The 16648-nt window shown below is 45.1% G+C and overlaps 1 protein-coding gene across 1 annotated transcript; it reads left to right on the plus strand.

The window, feature by feature from the left end:
- The first annotated feature begins 15132 nt into the window (after positions 1 to 15132).
- Positions 15133 to 15940, plus strand: LOC139102435 (uncharacterized). The gene is made up of 3 exons (XM_070656325.1): positions 15133 to 15403; positions 15473 to 15631; positions 15781 to 15940. The coding sequence occupies exons 1-3, from the start codon at positions 15337 to 15339 to the stop codon at positions 15840 to 15842; spliced, it is 288 nt and encodes a 95-aa protein (XP_070512426.1). The 5' UTR covers positions 15133 to 15336; the 3' UTR covers positions 15843 to 15940.
- The last annotated feature ends 708 nt before the right edge of the window (positions 15941 to 16648 follow it).

The raw sequence follows: 16648 nt of genomic DNA on the forward strand, positions 1-16648 counted from the left end.
AAAAAAAAGGAAAAAAAAGACTAGCCGAGCGACGATTATAGCGCTCGTTCTTCTCTTTTTTTTTTACGGGTCAGCGGCGATTACGTCGCCGTGTGTGCTTTTCGAGGAGATACCGTGGCTCGAATCTTCGCAAGGACAACGGGCGCGTTCAGACGAACGCTTGAGGTAACCGGTGCACAAGAAGCATTGCCTAACGGTTACAACCAAACGGCCTAGAACAGCCTTCGGTGGCTGCGAGTACGCAACAGCTGACCAACCAGGACGTAGAAGGCGGTTACTACTTAAACCGTCGTCGGTTACTGTGTCACGCTTCGTTAAACGTCTCTCTTCTTTTTCCTCTTTCTCTCTCGCTCACGAAGAGCGGACCCCGCAAAGCTACCAATGAAGCGTAATAACAGCCGGCGAGCGCGACGAAAGGATACTAACGAAAGGCGATTAATTAGGCGAGCTCCGTAAAGTTTCCGCGGTCTTTCAGTTGCTATAACGAACCACAGACCGTTTTACACTAAGCGGAGCGCGTTGAATAAATTTCGCGAGCAAATCGGAAACCCTGACGCTCCTCTTTCGTCTTCCTCTTTAGTGAGCAGCAGGACTAAAGAACCTTAACCTAATTAAGGAAGACAACTCAGGTGTAAATCACGCCGGCAGGGAGAAAGCGATGACGAGAGATAAAGACGGGAGGAGAAGCACAGGCGGCACTGTGGATTTATTTTTCGCTTTTTCTTATATTTCTTTGTGATCCCGCCTTTTCGTTTTTCGGTTTTTTTTTTTTCCTTTTTTTTCCGCGCATTGTAAGTCGTATACCTTAACGCCGAAGATTCAAAAAAGCCTTGCAAAGAGTACGGGATTTAAAATTTAATTTAATTAATATACAAAAAAAATATTTGCAAAATTACGCAAAGATAATTAGATAGGTATAGATTTCTAAAAAAAAAAAAAAAAAAAAAAAAAATTAATTTCTTAGATATCGAAAACATCCTGGAAATATCAAGTCCAGCTCGAACAAACTTTCAAATCCTGTCGAGCAGTTTATAATTAGCGAATGACATAATCTAAATATCGATTAATTAACGACCAAAAAAATACGCACCGCGAAATGCAAGTCGTGAGTAGGTAATAAACACATCCGCGCGTATCCCGAAATCTCGTCCACTTATTTATGAACGCGAGCCGCGCGAAGATCTTCTCACGGATCTCTTAATTTTTCGCGTCGCGCCCGGCCATCCATCGCTTCCGGACGATGTGCGATCATCCTTCTTCTGTGCGGGGGACTTCGTTTTTTCTTTCCCGAGCGATTAATAAATTCTCCGCGGCTTCGCCTGCCCGCGCGCGTCGGCCAGAGTTCGAGATTCTCGAGGATTAATGTACCGCGAGGATTTATGTGCGCGATGTCGAGTGCAACTAGGTCATAATAGCGCTCATTAAACCTACGTAAGGTTCACCTCCACGTGCGCGCGCGCGAGTGCACCTTCACAATTTCGCAGGCACGCACACGCCAAGTGTTTTCTTCGCGTCGCGTGGGAGGGCAGAGTTGCGAGCGGAAAAAAAAAAAAGAAAGGGTTGGAGGCGCAAGAAAATACGACAGGGTCGTAGATAGGGGAAAGGTTTGAGAGAGCGCGGAAAAAGGACGAGGCGAGAGACAGCATCGAAAGAAACGAAGTGGAGGCACGCGCGGACAAAAATACGATGATCGCAGGAAACGGTGAATCAAACGGACAGCACCCGACCGTTCCGAGGGTGTTTTCGTAACGATCGCGAGGGGTCCATCCCCCCGCCTCCCGTTGCGGTTACATTCGTGAATAAATTGCTTAATTCGCGTATCGAGAGTAAAATTTTCGGGAGCGATATTTAGAACTTTTTACTTCTGCTTCTTCGGTATATTGTACTTACGTACTGCAAATATCGGGTGGAATTTTTATATTACCTTCTCTTATCGTCGAAGCATCGCGTACTCAAATTTAAAATGCATGTTTAAACGTTTCGCGTATTGTTAAAATTCACTGCTGCGTTATTGAGAGCGATAATTTACTTTCAATGGCGCGTTTTCAGGTTTCACGGGTAGGCATAAGGCGTAATCCGTGTGCGTGTAAAACAGCGAGACTTCAGCTTACCGAAATTCATACCGGTTTCTGATTTCTGATCAAACAGGTCTCGGCGATCTGTCGCGCTGATAATAAAAGACGAAATTACGTAGTGGTTATGCGCGTTATCGGCCCTGCTCGTCAAAATCTACACGCATACTCCGGGATTTCGAAAGATGCTACACGTGGGGGCGTGAGAAAAGAGCGTGTGAAAGTGCGACACGGTATCTCGATATCTCGTAGCACAGCCAGGATTAAAGTTAATATTTACCGAAGCGACACGTGCCTTACGCATTACGTGCGGGGACGTCAATCAATCGCGGCATCGAGTTATCTGCCGAAGGCTCTGATAATATCTTGCTCGCCGTCGGTGGTTTCAGCGTGCATCAAATTAATCAACGCGTAAAAAAAAATTTACACAAAATTCGGATACGGAGAGCTGATTTATTTATAATAATCGTTATCGTGGAAGAAAGGTATAACGCTGAAATAAATTGTCATCTATAACGCACCGTGCGTCAAGCTTTTGGGACACCGAGGTGAATATAGGGTCGAGATGAAACACCATTTCGCGGTATGTGACATTTTGTTGATTATAGAACACAAGAAGAAGGTGCTAAACACTTTCGGCAGCCAGATATACTCGTAACGAGTAGGTCGGGCCAAAAGTCCGAAATAAAGCGGCAGGCAGACGTCGCCGTGGCAATATAATGCCGAGATTAATTTCTCACGAGCCGCCCTCTCAAATATGAGCCGACTATTATCCGCGCGCGACATCACGTCAACGACCGAATACTCGGGACGTTGCGAAAATTTGGATTTTGCTAGACCGTGGCAATTCGTAATTGTATTCGCGAAATTTTAGCGTTCACCAAAGAACAATACCCTCTCTAAAACGCGCAGCTGCACTAAATTCATTTCATTATACATTTACGATTAAAATAAAAATCTCTAATTTTTCAATCGACAAGTCATTCGCTCGGAAAGTTTGAGGAAGTATCAATTAGCGTACATCGTGAATCGTAAACCCCGCTGCCCGTGATCTCCGCCAAAAATAAGTGAAATCACCGACGGAACGCGTCAATTTTTTAACGCCGACCACCCCGAGGGTAAGATCTTGCCGCGCGTCGCGGTACGCTCCAGATTTCCCGAGGTGCATCGTTCGGTATATGAATTCCGGGCCGGTGTCGGCCCGCGGATTTACGATCGCCGCCCGATTTAGAGGCGCGCGCCAGCCGCGAAACTAATTGCGGCAAAACGTTCCTCGTCCCCGAACGAGGGTGAGCATAAAACGACGAGATGCACGAGTGACAGGAGGAGGAAAAAGGATGTGGGGAAAAAAAGACGACGCGGTGGCGACGATAAAAACGGAGCGAGAGAACGCCTGCGACGTGACTGCGAGCGAAGCACTGCCGCGCGAAGACCGGCGCTTCTTCTTTTCGCTCTCGCGTCGTTATTTAAACACCGACGGTTATTACGAGAGACAGACAGTTCCCAGAGTGGACAAAGTGGTGCTATAATTCAGGAAGGATTCACGAGTAACGTGCGCGCCTTGTCGAGCTTCGGCGACATCCCTCTACGCGCTGCCGTGCATCGGGTATCCTTTTTAACGATTCCACGTGTATCAAACGCGCGTCTGTCTTAAGGCTGTAACGATGCTCCCTCGATACGAGCATCGTTCCGACGTACACCGGTCGAACGCCGGGCGAGAACTTGAAGCGCGGGGTGCCCCAACACATTTTTAAACTTTACCAAACGATCGCGACGCGTACGACGAAACGACGGCCGTCATTCTCGCGCTAAGTCCCGCGAATCGGACTTGACCGAACCGCGCCAAACCCGCCAGCGATGTCAGAGCGCCTCCTCCCACGTATACGAAACGAGTGCCAGGCAAATGATAAAAAGCCGTCGCCAAGCTGCAAAACTGACGCGCCGCACTTGTGCGCCTCGACGACTGCGATAACGAAGAAGACGCGATTACGTTCCCCCGATCGTTTTAGACGACTCATCGACAGCGTCGGAAATTAAGTAATTCTCGCGCCACGCGATGCTACGCGGTATAACTCACGCGGCCGAAGGAGGCGCAGCGCCGTGCCACGCTCGCGGTCGTAAATAATCGCAGCCTCGTAAAGGATAATCACGAATTGCATCATTACAAATGGTCCGAGTCGAGTTGTGCATTACCAGAAGCGGTTTCTACGTCGCAGATACGGTGCCGGATTTAAGAGCTATCGAGTCTCGCGCCGAAGTAGCGGCCTCGCAAATTAATCGCCGCGAAGGAGCTCGGAGGTAAGGAAAGACAGAGAGAGAGAAAAAGAGAGAGAAAAAAAAAAAGAGAAACGCGAAGACACGAGACGAAAGGAAACGCGGAGCGAAGGAGGACGACACGATTGCCTGCAGGAGACGAGGATGCGTTTCATTCAGCCGAGAGCGAGAGGCGGGCGAGATGAGGCGGGTGGATGCGTATCGGAGTTATTTTCGGATCGACCCAGATATCGCCGACGTATTTTCTTGGACGACGCTTTAAGCTGTTTCGGGTAATTAGCGAATCGAGTCGTGGCCACGAGTATTCAACGCCTTATTGTCCTCGAGGTGCCGCTCGAGACCTCGTTTGCTTTTGATCTGATGACCGCGGCGTGACGTAATGATGCAGCAGCAGCATCCACTCGCCGCGCGCGAATGCACGCTCTTTCTTGCGCGCCTCTCGACATCATCTACTCGACGTCTCCGGAACATTAACAGACGCTATATTCGTTATTGTAATATGATGAGGTACGACGACTGGCTCCGTTATCGCGACGGACATAAGAGCGATACAAGTGGAGTAAGTTCGGTCGAAATGTCGATACGAATTTTCGTACGTGTACAACCGTGAACTGTTAATAAAATTAAAAGACCCGCGGAATAGAAGTGTTCGAAAAGTGCGATAGAAATTTCGCCCCATTCTCGCGACATCGTTATAATAATAAAAAAAAAAAAAATTAATAAATTATTTAAGCGTGAAAAAGTGAAGACCTCAATATACGACGTGTGATATTGTAAAATTATCTCTGTCGTTGAAAAAAAGATATACGGCATTAAGATATAAGATATAATTTATAATCTTGCGGGAACTCTCGAGGGGCAAGCACGACGAGCGAGCGTTCGTTATCCGATTAATTTTTTAAAACGCGTCTCGGAACGCCGGCGCGTATTTATCGAAAGAGACGAGGCGATGTCGTTCGCGACGGCAGGATGGCATTTAAATTCGCAGCAGCGGCGATAAATTCGTCGCTTGTAAGCGACACGTCGGATGTAGCGACCCAGCTGTTTTTAATATCTTCTTGGGGAATCTAACGCCACTAAGTGCACTGGCTTACGGTACCGCTACGCAAAAGTATACAGGAGAGAGTTCGACGAACCCCAAACGGCTAATTTCGTGGAAAAATACTCGGGCTCGCAAAAATCCGGCGTTTGACCGGCCGACATAAAGCTAAACCTCTCTCTCTTATCATTCCTACAAGCAAAATGTCACACGTTGGACACTAATTGGAGCATAAATTTCTGATGCAAGGTGTCGCGGAACAAAACGATAAATAATTAAAAGCAACAATTTTAAATCGTAAGCAATTCGCTGCAAAAAAATATCTGAATTTTCAGACAATAAAAGTGAAAGCAGAACGTTTGTATAAATAATTAATTATCAGAATATTATCGAAATAATTCATGGATAACGTTGCGAACGCTCTGCGGTCGATTCAATATTCAGTGTTAATTACGATCGTTTGAGTCTGCGGTCAAGATAATACTGTTTGCGAACCCGGCACGGCGTGAATAAAATTCGAGATCGAATTGGCGCACTTATCCGGTAAATATGGGGTGCGAATACGGGGCTTAATCTTTAATTCTATAAAAAATGCCCCGCCCGAGGCTGCGCACGCGAGTGCAGCAAGGTGAATACAAAATTACGTGTACGCGCTTTCCTCCCCCCTCCCTGTCCCTGTTCCTTCTCGTTCTCTAGCATGTCGCGATTCGCGTGTGTGAGATCGCGTGGGCGACATGACTCACCGCGGTCAGAAATACCCTCGCGCCTTTCCGACATTCACAACAAACACGGACGTCATCGGTGTCTCCGCCCCTCGATTTTTCGCGGTTATTACCCGCGCGATGGCGTCATCGATTTTTGCGACACGCATCGACACGTCGCCCGGCGCCGCGAAAACTCCGCGAGCGAGACGCGTCGCGAGCTGCCCGCGCACGGCGTTACGCCGGCGAGAGGCAGCGGATTAGCCCCGACCTAATCGTGATTCATAGATCAAACGTCAACTTAACTGGGCGCGCGACAACCGGAAACGATTTCGATAACACGTCTTCACCGTCGATATTTTTAAACCTTTTCACTCCGGTGTTATTAAATAGTTATTGAAATATCTTACCCGGGACGATCGCGTCGGCCCGAGGAACGTTAAATACCCGTAAGACGCATCGCTCAAGGATAACGAGAGCTTATTGCGTTAACAGGAATAAAGCGTAAAATGCTCGAGATCATGCTAGGATAGCACGCGATCGGCGGTCGATCGATATCGAGCGCGCCATTAAATTCATATTAGCACGTCATTATCGCATAATACCCGTAATCATTTGCGGCCGCGCAGAGATTGGCCGCGGCGGTTCGTATTCCGGCTTCATCGAGAGCAGATTATCCTCGCGCGAGCGAGATAATCCGTGCGAGAACACGCGATGAGTCACGATCAAGTGTCAGCTCGCGCGACGTCCAATTACTTGGCGAGGTCGCGACGTTTCAACCCCGGAGGCCCTATAAAGCGGCGGCATTAATTCGCAAACAACCGGTACTACCTCATCCATATCGCCTCCTATTATGCGCGAATGACATAAAAGGCGCTAATAGCGATAAAACGACCGCGAGATGCGCACCAATTCGATCGCGGACAATAGATAGGCAGGTTCCCATTATCGTCATAATCGCGCGATTATCGCATTATCAAAATGGCAACGATTGAATGAAATATGGCCTATAAAACACGGCTGGTCCCGTGATAAATTACAAATTGATAGCTCGCCACATAGTATCCCGGCGTAAATCAAAATGGCACTACTAATTCAGATAAATGCGTACACTCGTGCTAAAGGAATTTCGAAAATTAAATCGTTCTCTAATTTCTTATTTGGGAAAGAACTTCGGCAAGATTCAGCGTGGCGAGAAACGTGCGCGGTAAGGCGCGGTTTCGGCCGGCAAGCACGGTGTAAAATTAGCCTTTGTCAATAAGCAACGAGCAGAATCTTCCGCATAATCAACGAAGTATCATAGAAGATATGGAGATTACGTAAAAAGTATTTTTACCATTTCTCTTCTCGCCCGTGCGTTTCTTTAAACGGCTGTGCAATATCTCACGATCCGAAAGCGTGGCACCGCGAACGTCCCTCTTCGTTTTCGAACGATTTGACAATTAATTAATTTTCTCGAAATTACGCAATACTGTCAGATTATATATATATATAATATAATACCAAATACCAAAAAAAATAAATTATAATACCAAATTATAATACCTTAAATTATTATTATTATTATTAAACCCTTAATTTTTGCATAAAACAAATACAGAAAAAAGTTTGACGAACCCCAAACGGCTAATTTCGTGGAAAAATACTCGGGCCCGCAAAAATCCGGCGTTTGACCGGCCGACATAAAGCTAAAGCTCCTTTCGTATTATCGCATAAATTATATATAAGGCATAAAAAGAGGCCGCGATCAGTCGCTACCGAGTGGGACACGGCTATAATTTTAGCCACACACCTTGCGAAACAGCAACTTCGACTCGAACGGGGTAGAAAACGTCGAGGATACGCGAGGAAAAACGAAGGATCTGTTATGCAATACGCGAGTCGGCTCTCCGACGTCGTATTAAAAATTAGATACCGGCGAATAAATAATATTGGACTATCGAAACGTGTGCGTTCATGTTAGACTGGCCGTGCATCGAGTTGCATTATGCACGTGCGATGCCGCGTGGGTGGTAATTCGCGACGTTAGAAACGTAAATGCATTAGCCTCGACTACACGCGCCCGATCTTTATGGATGAACAATAAGTGGCTGTGTAATTCTGCACATTACAAACAGAGGACAGATAAAATTTTCATACAAAAATCTAAGACAAAATCCTTGAACGGTTACGAGAGCAAAAGTTTCATTTTTCAAATCTTCCATCTGAGAATCGTGGCTATTCCGTAACAATTAGTTTACCTCACGTCGCGCTTTCTTCGCGTATCAGTCGTAACGCGGCGGCACGGAAATAGTTTCAAGATAAATCTAGAACAGCCTTGGCGGATCGACAAAGCGAACCTTGGGGGAGCAAAAAACAAGATCCTTGAATGTCGCGAGTTCACGAGGCGCACCCTTAATTTTTACATAAAACAACATATGCACGTGCACATATACGCGTGACGTGGTCGTTGCGATGCCAACAGGAATTTACTGCCGGCGATCGTAAAAGCCGAGAAGATGCATTTATACGTGCCGACTTTATATGTTTACGTCTACCAAAAGTTCGGCGAAAAGGGACGTCCTGTCGAACGAGAAAAACGAGGCAGAATTATGTATACGGCCGGCGCAAATCTCTCGCCGAAGACAGCGTGAAAGATTACTGAATAATCGGTGAGAGATTGCATTTGTCGGATTAAATTTCTTTTTTTTCTTCTTTTTCTTTTTCTTCGTGTAAAAAAAGCATGGGAAAACTATTTTTCAAATAATTGTCTGCCGAGAGCAAAACGATTAGAGAAAACCCGCCTAACATTCTTGACCTAGTCGTTCGTTCTCTGACGTCTTCGCGACGACAGGTCTGACGGTCGAAATGATGTATTTCTCTTTCTCCTTCGACTTATTTTAAAATTTCACGGGATAGGCACCGTGCGAGCCGGTAAGAAGAGCGGAGAGCCCGCGTGGACCTTGCAACGGCCTATTTATTATTATTCTCAAACACTTCCGTTCGTACGAAGCGAACGCGTTACGTAACGCGCGTTGCCGCGCGTTCGAAAGTTTTAACGACGGGATAAATATCGACGAGCGAAATTGCCTCTCGCTGATAATTATATGAGACAACTTCCATTTCGTCTCTCCTGCGTTTCCGTCCGTGACCGAGGTAGAGGACTCTAAATTGAAACGCCCGATGCCATCGACTCACGGGACAAACGACGCGTGGCGGCGCCACGTCGTGTAATCAGATTAGTTTAGGATTATAAATAATGTAATTGGTTTCTCCCTCCCTCCCCCCACCCTGGCGTACAGAAAAAGGAGAGGAGAAAAAGGGACTGACAAGATGTGGACACGGTTTTCTTCTTCCTTTCTTTTTTCTTTCTTTTTTTTACTGACTGCTTCGGGCAGGTATCCGGTGGATTAACTTTGTACACGGGATTAAATACCCGAGTGTTCCGAACCCGGCGGATGTCTACTGTCGACCGCGAACGTCAGACGATGAAGTAACAAATTAATTTGTGAAGCATATCCGACGGTTCGGCGATACTTTATGTGTATACACACCCACCGTTTTACATCGATGCCCGGCGAAATAATTTTGTACACACGGCATATACGCGAGGTCCACGGTTGGCCGTCCTCGAAGAACCAGTAATTTCCACCTGCCAGGCTAATTCATCCGCATACAGAATGTAAATCGCATAAGCTCTGGGTCTAGCTAATAATCCGGGCTGGTGGATGACGAAGTCGGACAGGTGCGCGGATTCTCTAATATAGGTCTGAGTAACGACTTGCGACTCTAATTTTCAGAATTGCGATGCGCGGAGATCCCCTAACCGAAACGTCTTTATCGCGAGATTCATGTTGCATGCGCGTAATAATTCAGCTGGCCCAAAAATGCTCCATAAACAGCCAGATTCGCGCGCGATGCGATAAATAAGTAACGAGAGAACTTGTATCTTGGCACCGGGCAGGAACGTTTGAATTACCACGTACAGAAAACGACAAGGTTGTGCGCCAATGTGTCGGAAAAATTATTACATTAGAAAACCGCAATCAAATTGAGTAATTAGCGAATATTCGAGCGACATTGAACGCACTTTCTACGTTAGTTCACTCCGTTTTTCCTTAGGCATTTATTCAAAAACAGATATCTACTCTGCTTTACATATTTCAGCTTGAATCGACTTGTTAATTGAAACGACACTTACTAGACGGAGACTCGCAGTATTAATTTATGTTCGAATTTAGAAAGAACCTTGTGACTTTGCTCTCGCAGAATCTGGCAATTCGTCCTTCGCGAAACTGGCTTCTATGTATCTCTTCTGTATCTCAGTCACAATGGCTCGCGTGTGCCTTTTAATGATTCGAGACATTGGACGGCGGAAGACAGGTGTGATCGATATCCCGGAACGCGAGTCGCGGATTCTCTAATTAGAAACGAAGTTGACCCGAAATACAGGCCCACCGCGTCGATGACTAAGCACGATAAAAGTTTGCTTCCCCCCGTAAGGTAATTGTGATTTATCGACGCGCATCTCGTATTTTGCGCCCTCGCGACCGGCGAAATTAATAACAACGCGAATTACGTTGAATTAAGGCCTCCAGACGGTTCCATTATCGCGCCCGCCGCATTACCGCGCGAGCGTTGACAAGCGAGGAGAAAGAGCGCGAGGGAGAGAGAGAGAGAGAGATAAAGCGGAGAGGGCCAATTTGAAAATAATTTAATACGCGTTTTACTGGTGGACCCCGGGCACGCACATACACCTCGCGGGTTCAACGACGCCTGACCTTTTACCGGGAGATTTGTGGCAGTCTCGTTTCGAGAGAACGACCGAGAACGGTGAAACGGAAAAGTGAGAAGAGCCGAAGAAGATGCGTTCTCAACGACGCCCACAACAATTTGCTCCGCAACGATAAATGGCAGTTCGATCGTAATGCCTCTACGTATTCAAAAGTTAGAAAAAAATTCCTTTTTCGTCTCTTGCATTTATTAAAAAGTCATAAATAAGTAAAAATAAAGGTAAGTTAATTTAATATATTTTTTGCAAACTGAATATTACACGGAAAGAGAATTTTCTTTTTTATTTTTTTTCTTTTTTCAACTGTTTCTGTCGAGTTGCATATTTCGCAATGCAAAAGGTTGTTAGAGCGAGATGATCGTACAAACGTGTTATCAGAGAAGCGAGCCAGCGCAAAAGGCCGTCACCTGCGTTAGTTTATTCAATCCGGCAAAATGGCGAGGATCTGGCACGGATTATGCATGCTGGAGTGCATTATTACGCGAGATGCGCGTATACACGAGCACAGACGTAGGTGCACCGGCGCACCGCCGAGTATTACTGTCGTTTTGGCAGCATATGCGAGTCCCGTGATTTAGTGTAGTGGACGCTCTAAAGCGCTCGCGATTCTGTAATTTCTCATGGAAAACGTGCGTGCAAAACATCGACGAGAACAGGATAACAATCGGCTTAATTTATACGCAGGGGAATTCCGACGGGACCTATAAAAAGAATAATGGAATTTTTTTTTCTAAACTTTCTTTCTTCCTTTCAACGCCCGCGATTTCTGCTTTACTTTCATTCTATACGTATAAATTTTTAAATATAAATTTATTTCATAATAAACGTATTAACCTACTTCTCATAATTTGTATTTTATATATATATATATATTAAAACAACCTCGCGCGTCAATAAAGCAATTTATGTAAAGCTAGGACAGTTTCCGCGTATCTCGCCGTTAATTTTCTGGCTTCGTCAGCTAAGCTGGCCGAGCCGGCGAGTGTCGACGAATGTACGCCGAGGGCAAAAAACGAACGTCACGAGAGCGTCGACAAGACGTTTAGGCGAAGATTTTGTTCGTGATGCAGATCTAACTCGAATGTTCCATGAAACGCGTCCACCCGCGACACCTCGTTGCTGTCGTTCTAGCAACAATTCTCTCGCGGCCCGACATCGTTCTTCTGTCGGCTGACGCTTTGTCGGCTGTCGCGAGCCATTGCGTAACAGGCAACGAATAAATAATCGGCAGCGCCGTTTGTGCCAAGGAACGGGGAGCGACGCGATTTGTCGCGGTTCCTAAGCCGTTGTTACTCCGTCGCGATTTAAGCTCAAGGGAAAAGCGCTCTTGTAAGTAAAGTGCAGCACGACGGACAGGTGTTCGCTTCTCTCGTCGGCGCCTAATAGATGCGCCAATAGTTATACGCGTCTATTCGACGCATCAGAGTGATCTATCCACGTCTTTAACGCCAGGGAGATACAATAAAATCTTGTTATACGCTCGCGACATTTTCAGTAAGGCGATAAATAACTTCTATAAGAAGTGCAAATGTCAAAACTCGCAGTATCCGACTTTTCGAAGCGCTGCAGAAGAAACGCGAAAAAAAGGCAAATTTACACGCAGCAATAGTGAATATATTTTTTTTTTTTATATATATATATTTTGCGACATCGCCCGGTTTATCAAACACCGTTCATTTTCGTGAAAGTCGATTTCTCAAGTTGCGTAAGTACTTCCGACAGCGGTGATGAGACTAATCAAGAGAGATCATATCGTAAATCCTATCATTCACAGTAATACGTTCATGCAGGTGTAAACGCGTTCGCGTGTAGGCAGATTCATGAATAAATCAGTTCGACTAGGTGGCACGTATCGAATATGTAGACGTACATATCTATTCACAGATCTCATACGTGAATACATTGACAGAGGTCTTCATAAATTCGTCCGCGGTACTTTCTGACAGGAATAAATAGTGCGAATACAAGAAACAACTGTTCTCGGGTAAATTATTATTATAAATATGAATACGTTAAAATTATTGCTCAATAAATTTCCTTAATAACATTGAGAAAAAGTTCTCTTCGGCATCGGACATTCGCGTTCTTTGCATTAAGATCGTTAACTAAAAAAAAAAAAAAAAAACCATACGCCTGCGTAACACGAAAACTAAATCTAAGCCTCGCGAGGGACGTATTTTACTTCTCCGTTTACTTGGAACCACGTGTGTGGTCCCGGCGAAGCACGTGTCGGCCGCAACGCGAACGCAACTTTTTCTCGCGCGCGAGCTTTTAGGCTCAAAACCCTGAAATTCTCGATCCACGGGTTTCACCGGATCGAGAGGCTACCCTTTGGAACCGATGGAATTCGATGAGTGTGACAAGAAATACTCGACTTCATCGCTTAGCAATAAGTACCTAATTCTCGCATTGATTTCTAGCCTTCTCTTTAACATTTATTTTTGTTAAATATTTTTATAAACGGAGCTAAAGCGCAATAACTCGCGAGATAATAATTAAGCTCAAAATAATATTAATTTGCAATGAAATTCTTTAAAGATTAATTTATTTTAATACTTCTTAAAAAATCGAAGAGTACGAATTAAATTTATGTTAATTATTTCATCAGGCAGCCATAAATCTATCGTCATGAAGCAATACCATGCCAGAACATTATTTTTAATTCACGAACTTTATGTAAAGACAATAATGTGACATAAATATCAATTTTCTGGCACATATACTGCAATGCAGAAATATCGCGCTTATGATTCCGTTTCGTGTCACACTTTCAACGTCACGAAATATTTCGAAATAAATGCAACCGCCCATCTCCCAACGACAATCCCAAAACTCGATCTTCAAACGAAACAAACAAAAAAAAAACAAAAAAAAAATACTAATAGTCAAAACTAATATATTCTACTCAGCGTTGAATGTCGTGTCGACCGCGAGTATTATCGAGTCAAGAACTCGTCGCGGTCTTTATCGTAAACCACTAACGATCAAGATACCGAACGAACGCGCCTGACACAACACCGTTACGATAATCGTTGAATTGGAATACAATCACGAGATAAACCGTGTTTCTTTATTGTTCTTTAATTTGGCGACGCGATCTCGCAGTCTACGATCGCTATCTAGTCCGTGTCGCGCGCAATAGCGAAGTAAAAGAGCCGAAGTAACGTAATTCAATATACACGTAATATAAACAAAAGGTGAGGCGCCTCCCGAGCTTGGCAGAAACGTCGCCGGACTCGACGCGAGATTTCTCGTGGCGACATCGCGCGGCACGCTGCCAACTAACCAGAATGTACATTCCAACCGACGATCTTTCGTCAACGCGAGAGGCCGAAACGTACCCGAATGATGCGATAAACACGCCGGGGCGAGGCTCTCCTTCCCCTTTATCACCGGTGAAGTCTAGCGAAACGAACTTTCGGCGATCGCGCGATATGCAACAAGCCCGTCTACGCGGAAGTATTAACGCGATTCGCGATGACATAATTGAACCCGCGGGTTGCGTTCCGGGTTTCGGTCCCCGAGTCACACCGCTCGATCTGCTCGTTGATCTAGCTCGCGATCGACGCGCGGGGATCGTAAGATCGATCGGCATCACGCGTCTCCGCGAATAATGCAAATATAAACGCGTGGGAAATTGACCTAAGAACCTCTGGGCGGCACGGCCGCCCGCGCGGTGCCGCGTGAGTTTTGGAGGTTGCCGGTGACCTATCGACTATTAAATCGACAAGATTTGGTCACTCACCGATTCATCGAGACCCGCCAGACTATGCCGCGCGTGCAGCGGTCGGATGCGCTCCCCGGGCTCGTCGCAGGAGTTGCAAAAACACGGAACAATTCACTTGTCACTAATTACAGATATCGCGACGGCGGCCATACTGCCGTTCGCGAGGTAACGCAGTTTGAGCACGCACGATAGCGCCACGCGTCGCTCGAACGGCCGCGCCGGCCGTGCAATAGAAATATTTTATTTTTTTTATTTAATTTTATTAAATATCACGCTCGCAGAAACTATTTTCCCTAATTATTAATTGCTAGAATTGTTAAAATAAAAAAAGTCTTTAATATTCTATCAAAATAGAGTCGTTATAATATTTTTAATACGCTAAATATTAATTTATAAATTTTTTAATATTGTTATTATATACAGAAAGTCGAGAGATGCATAAATTCAGAGAAACGTTCAAACGTATAAAAAAGAAAAATTAATTTCACAACGTACACCGACCGGATAAAGTCGCGTGTCGAAATTATCGACGATTCTTCGCGTTATCGAGCACCGTCGCTCGCGGTGCGCAGAGCAGTGTAACAGCTGATTTGTTTCTCCTAACCTCGATTCGCGCTGGGCCAACTTTTTCACTCGAATACGCGATACGTTTCGCAGGTTTTTTTCGCGACGGAATCGACAACCGCGAGGTTCGCAAATACCGACGAGCACAGAGTCGACTCGTGTCGCATTCGGTCCGAGAATAAGCAACGATGGTGAAGATCAATACGCGATGGAAGACCGCCGAGGACTTGAAGCTTCTGCGTGGGACTCCCACTTGTAAGAATAAAAATGCAATCCGTCGAGAGATACGTGCAGATACGACGAAGCAATATTTGTTACTTTCAGGGACGAAGGTTAAATATTTCTGGCGCAAGGGATGGGTGGAAATCCCGGGGATCATGGCATCGTCGAGCTTTTTGTTAGTAGGGACCGCATTATCTATCTATACGATGTACTACGGACTAACGCACGATTTAACGCCGAAGTACTACGAAACACACAGGAGTAAGTAATCGAGAATGATGATTTTACGAGCCCCGAGCTCAGCCTCCCATTGTTATGCAATCGTGAACGTTCGTCGATAAAGCAGACCCTGATAAAGCGTCTAATTAACATATTTCAATACATCTACTAATTGCGCTTTTATTTTTCAGTTTACAGACCGGACGATCCGGCAGTTAAGAAGATCCGTCACACTTCTGTGTACGACTATTGATTTATATTTAATAAATTCTAGTAATTCATGTGTACAGTTATTGTATATCTCTCATTATAGATTTAAATTTGAAGTAAAACAAACCAAGTTATTACAAAGATTTTTTTTCTTTTTCTCCCTTACCCGAACCAACCTCCGTTTTCAAATCAATATAGCTCTGTACAGCTGCGGCGGAAATTTACACGACACTTAGTTATATGAAAACGTTTACGGCATCAGGCTCGCCCTGGGAATATTATATAACGTTGTGTAATGCTTTCTGAAATATCTACCGTCGCTTGTATCGCAAATATATTAAACATATAATCGCGCTGATAGAACTCGTAAAGTTATCTCGTAAATATTTCCGTAACGGGGCAGTAAAAAAGAAACGATTGACGTTTGATGGCGGTTTTGAAATTACGATCGCACTGGCCCTTTTATGATTTCGATGGGACGCATTGTCGTATCTCCCGATCTTTAAAGCGCGCACATATAACGATCACCCTCGCAATGAATTTTCATTAAAGATTAATTGCGTCATTTATCTGGGAACGTCGCGGGGAAAACAATTTAACCGATTTTTACGATTTCGCGCGAAAGCTTCGTGGCAAGGCTCGAAGGACGTTTCAATCGCACGTTCTTATTTTTTCTAATTTTTTTTTTTTTCTTTCTTTAAATCTTTTATATTTTTGCGTTGTATCGTCGCAATTTTATTTTGTGAAATGTCGCGAGATCTCGCCCAACGCGCCAAGTTACTTGTGCTTTTCCTCGTCCCCTCGATATTCTATCCTCATTTTGTAGCATTAAATTTCCTGCCGTTCCGC

This window comes from Cardiocondyla obscurior, linkage group LG05 (genome assembly GCF_019399895.1).
Source record: "Cardiocondyla obscurior isolate alpha-2009 linkage group LG05, Cobs3.1, whole genome shotgun sequence".
Classification (NCBI taxonomy): Eukaryota; Metazoa; Arthropoda; class Insecta; order Hymenoptera; family Formicidae; genus Cardiocondyla; species Cardiocondyla obscurior.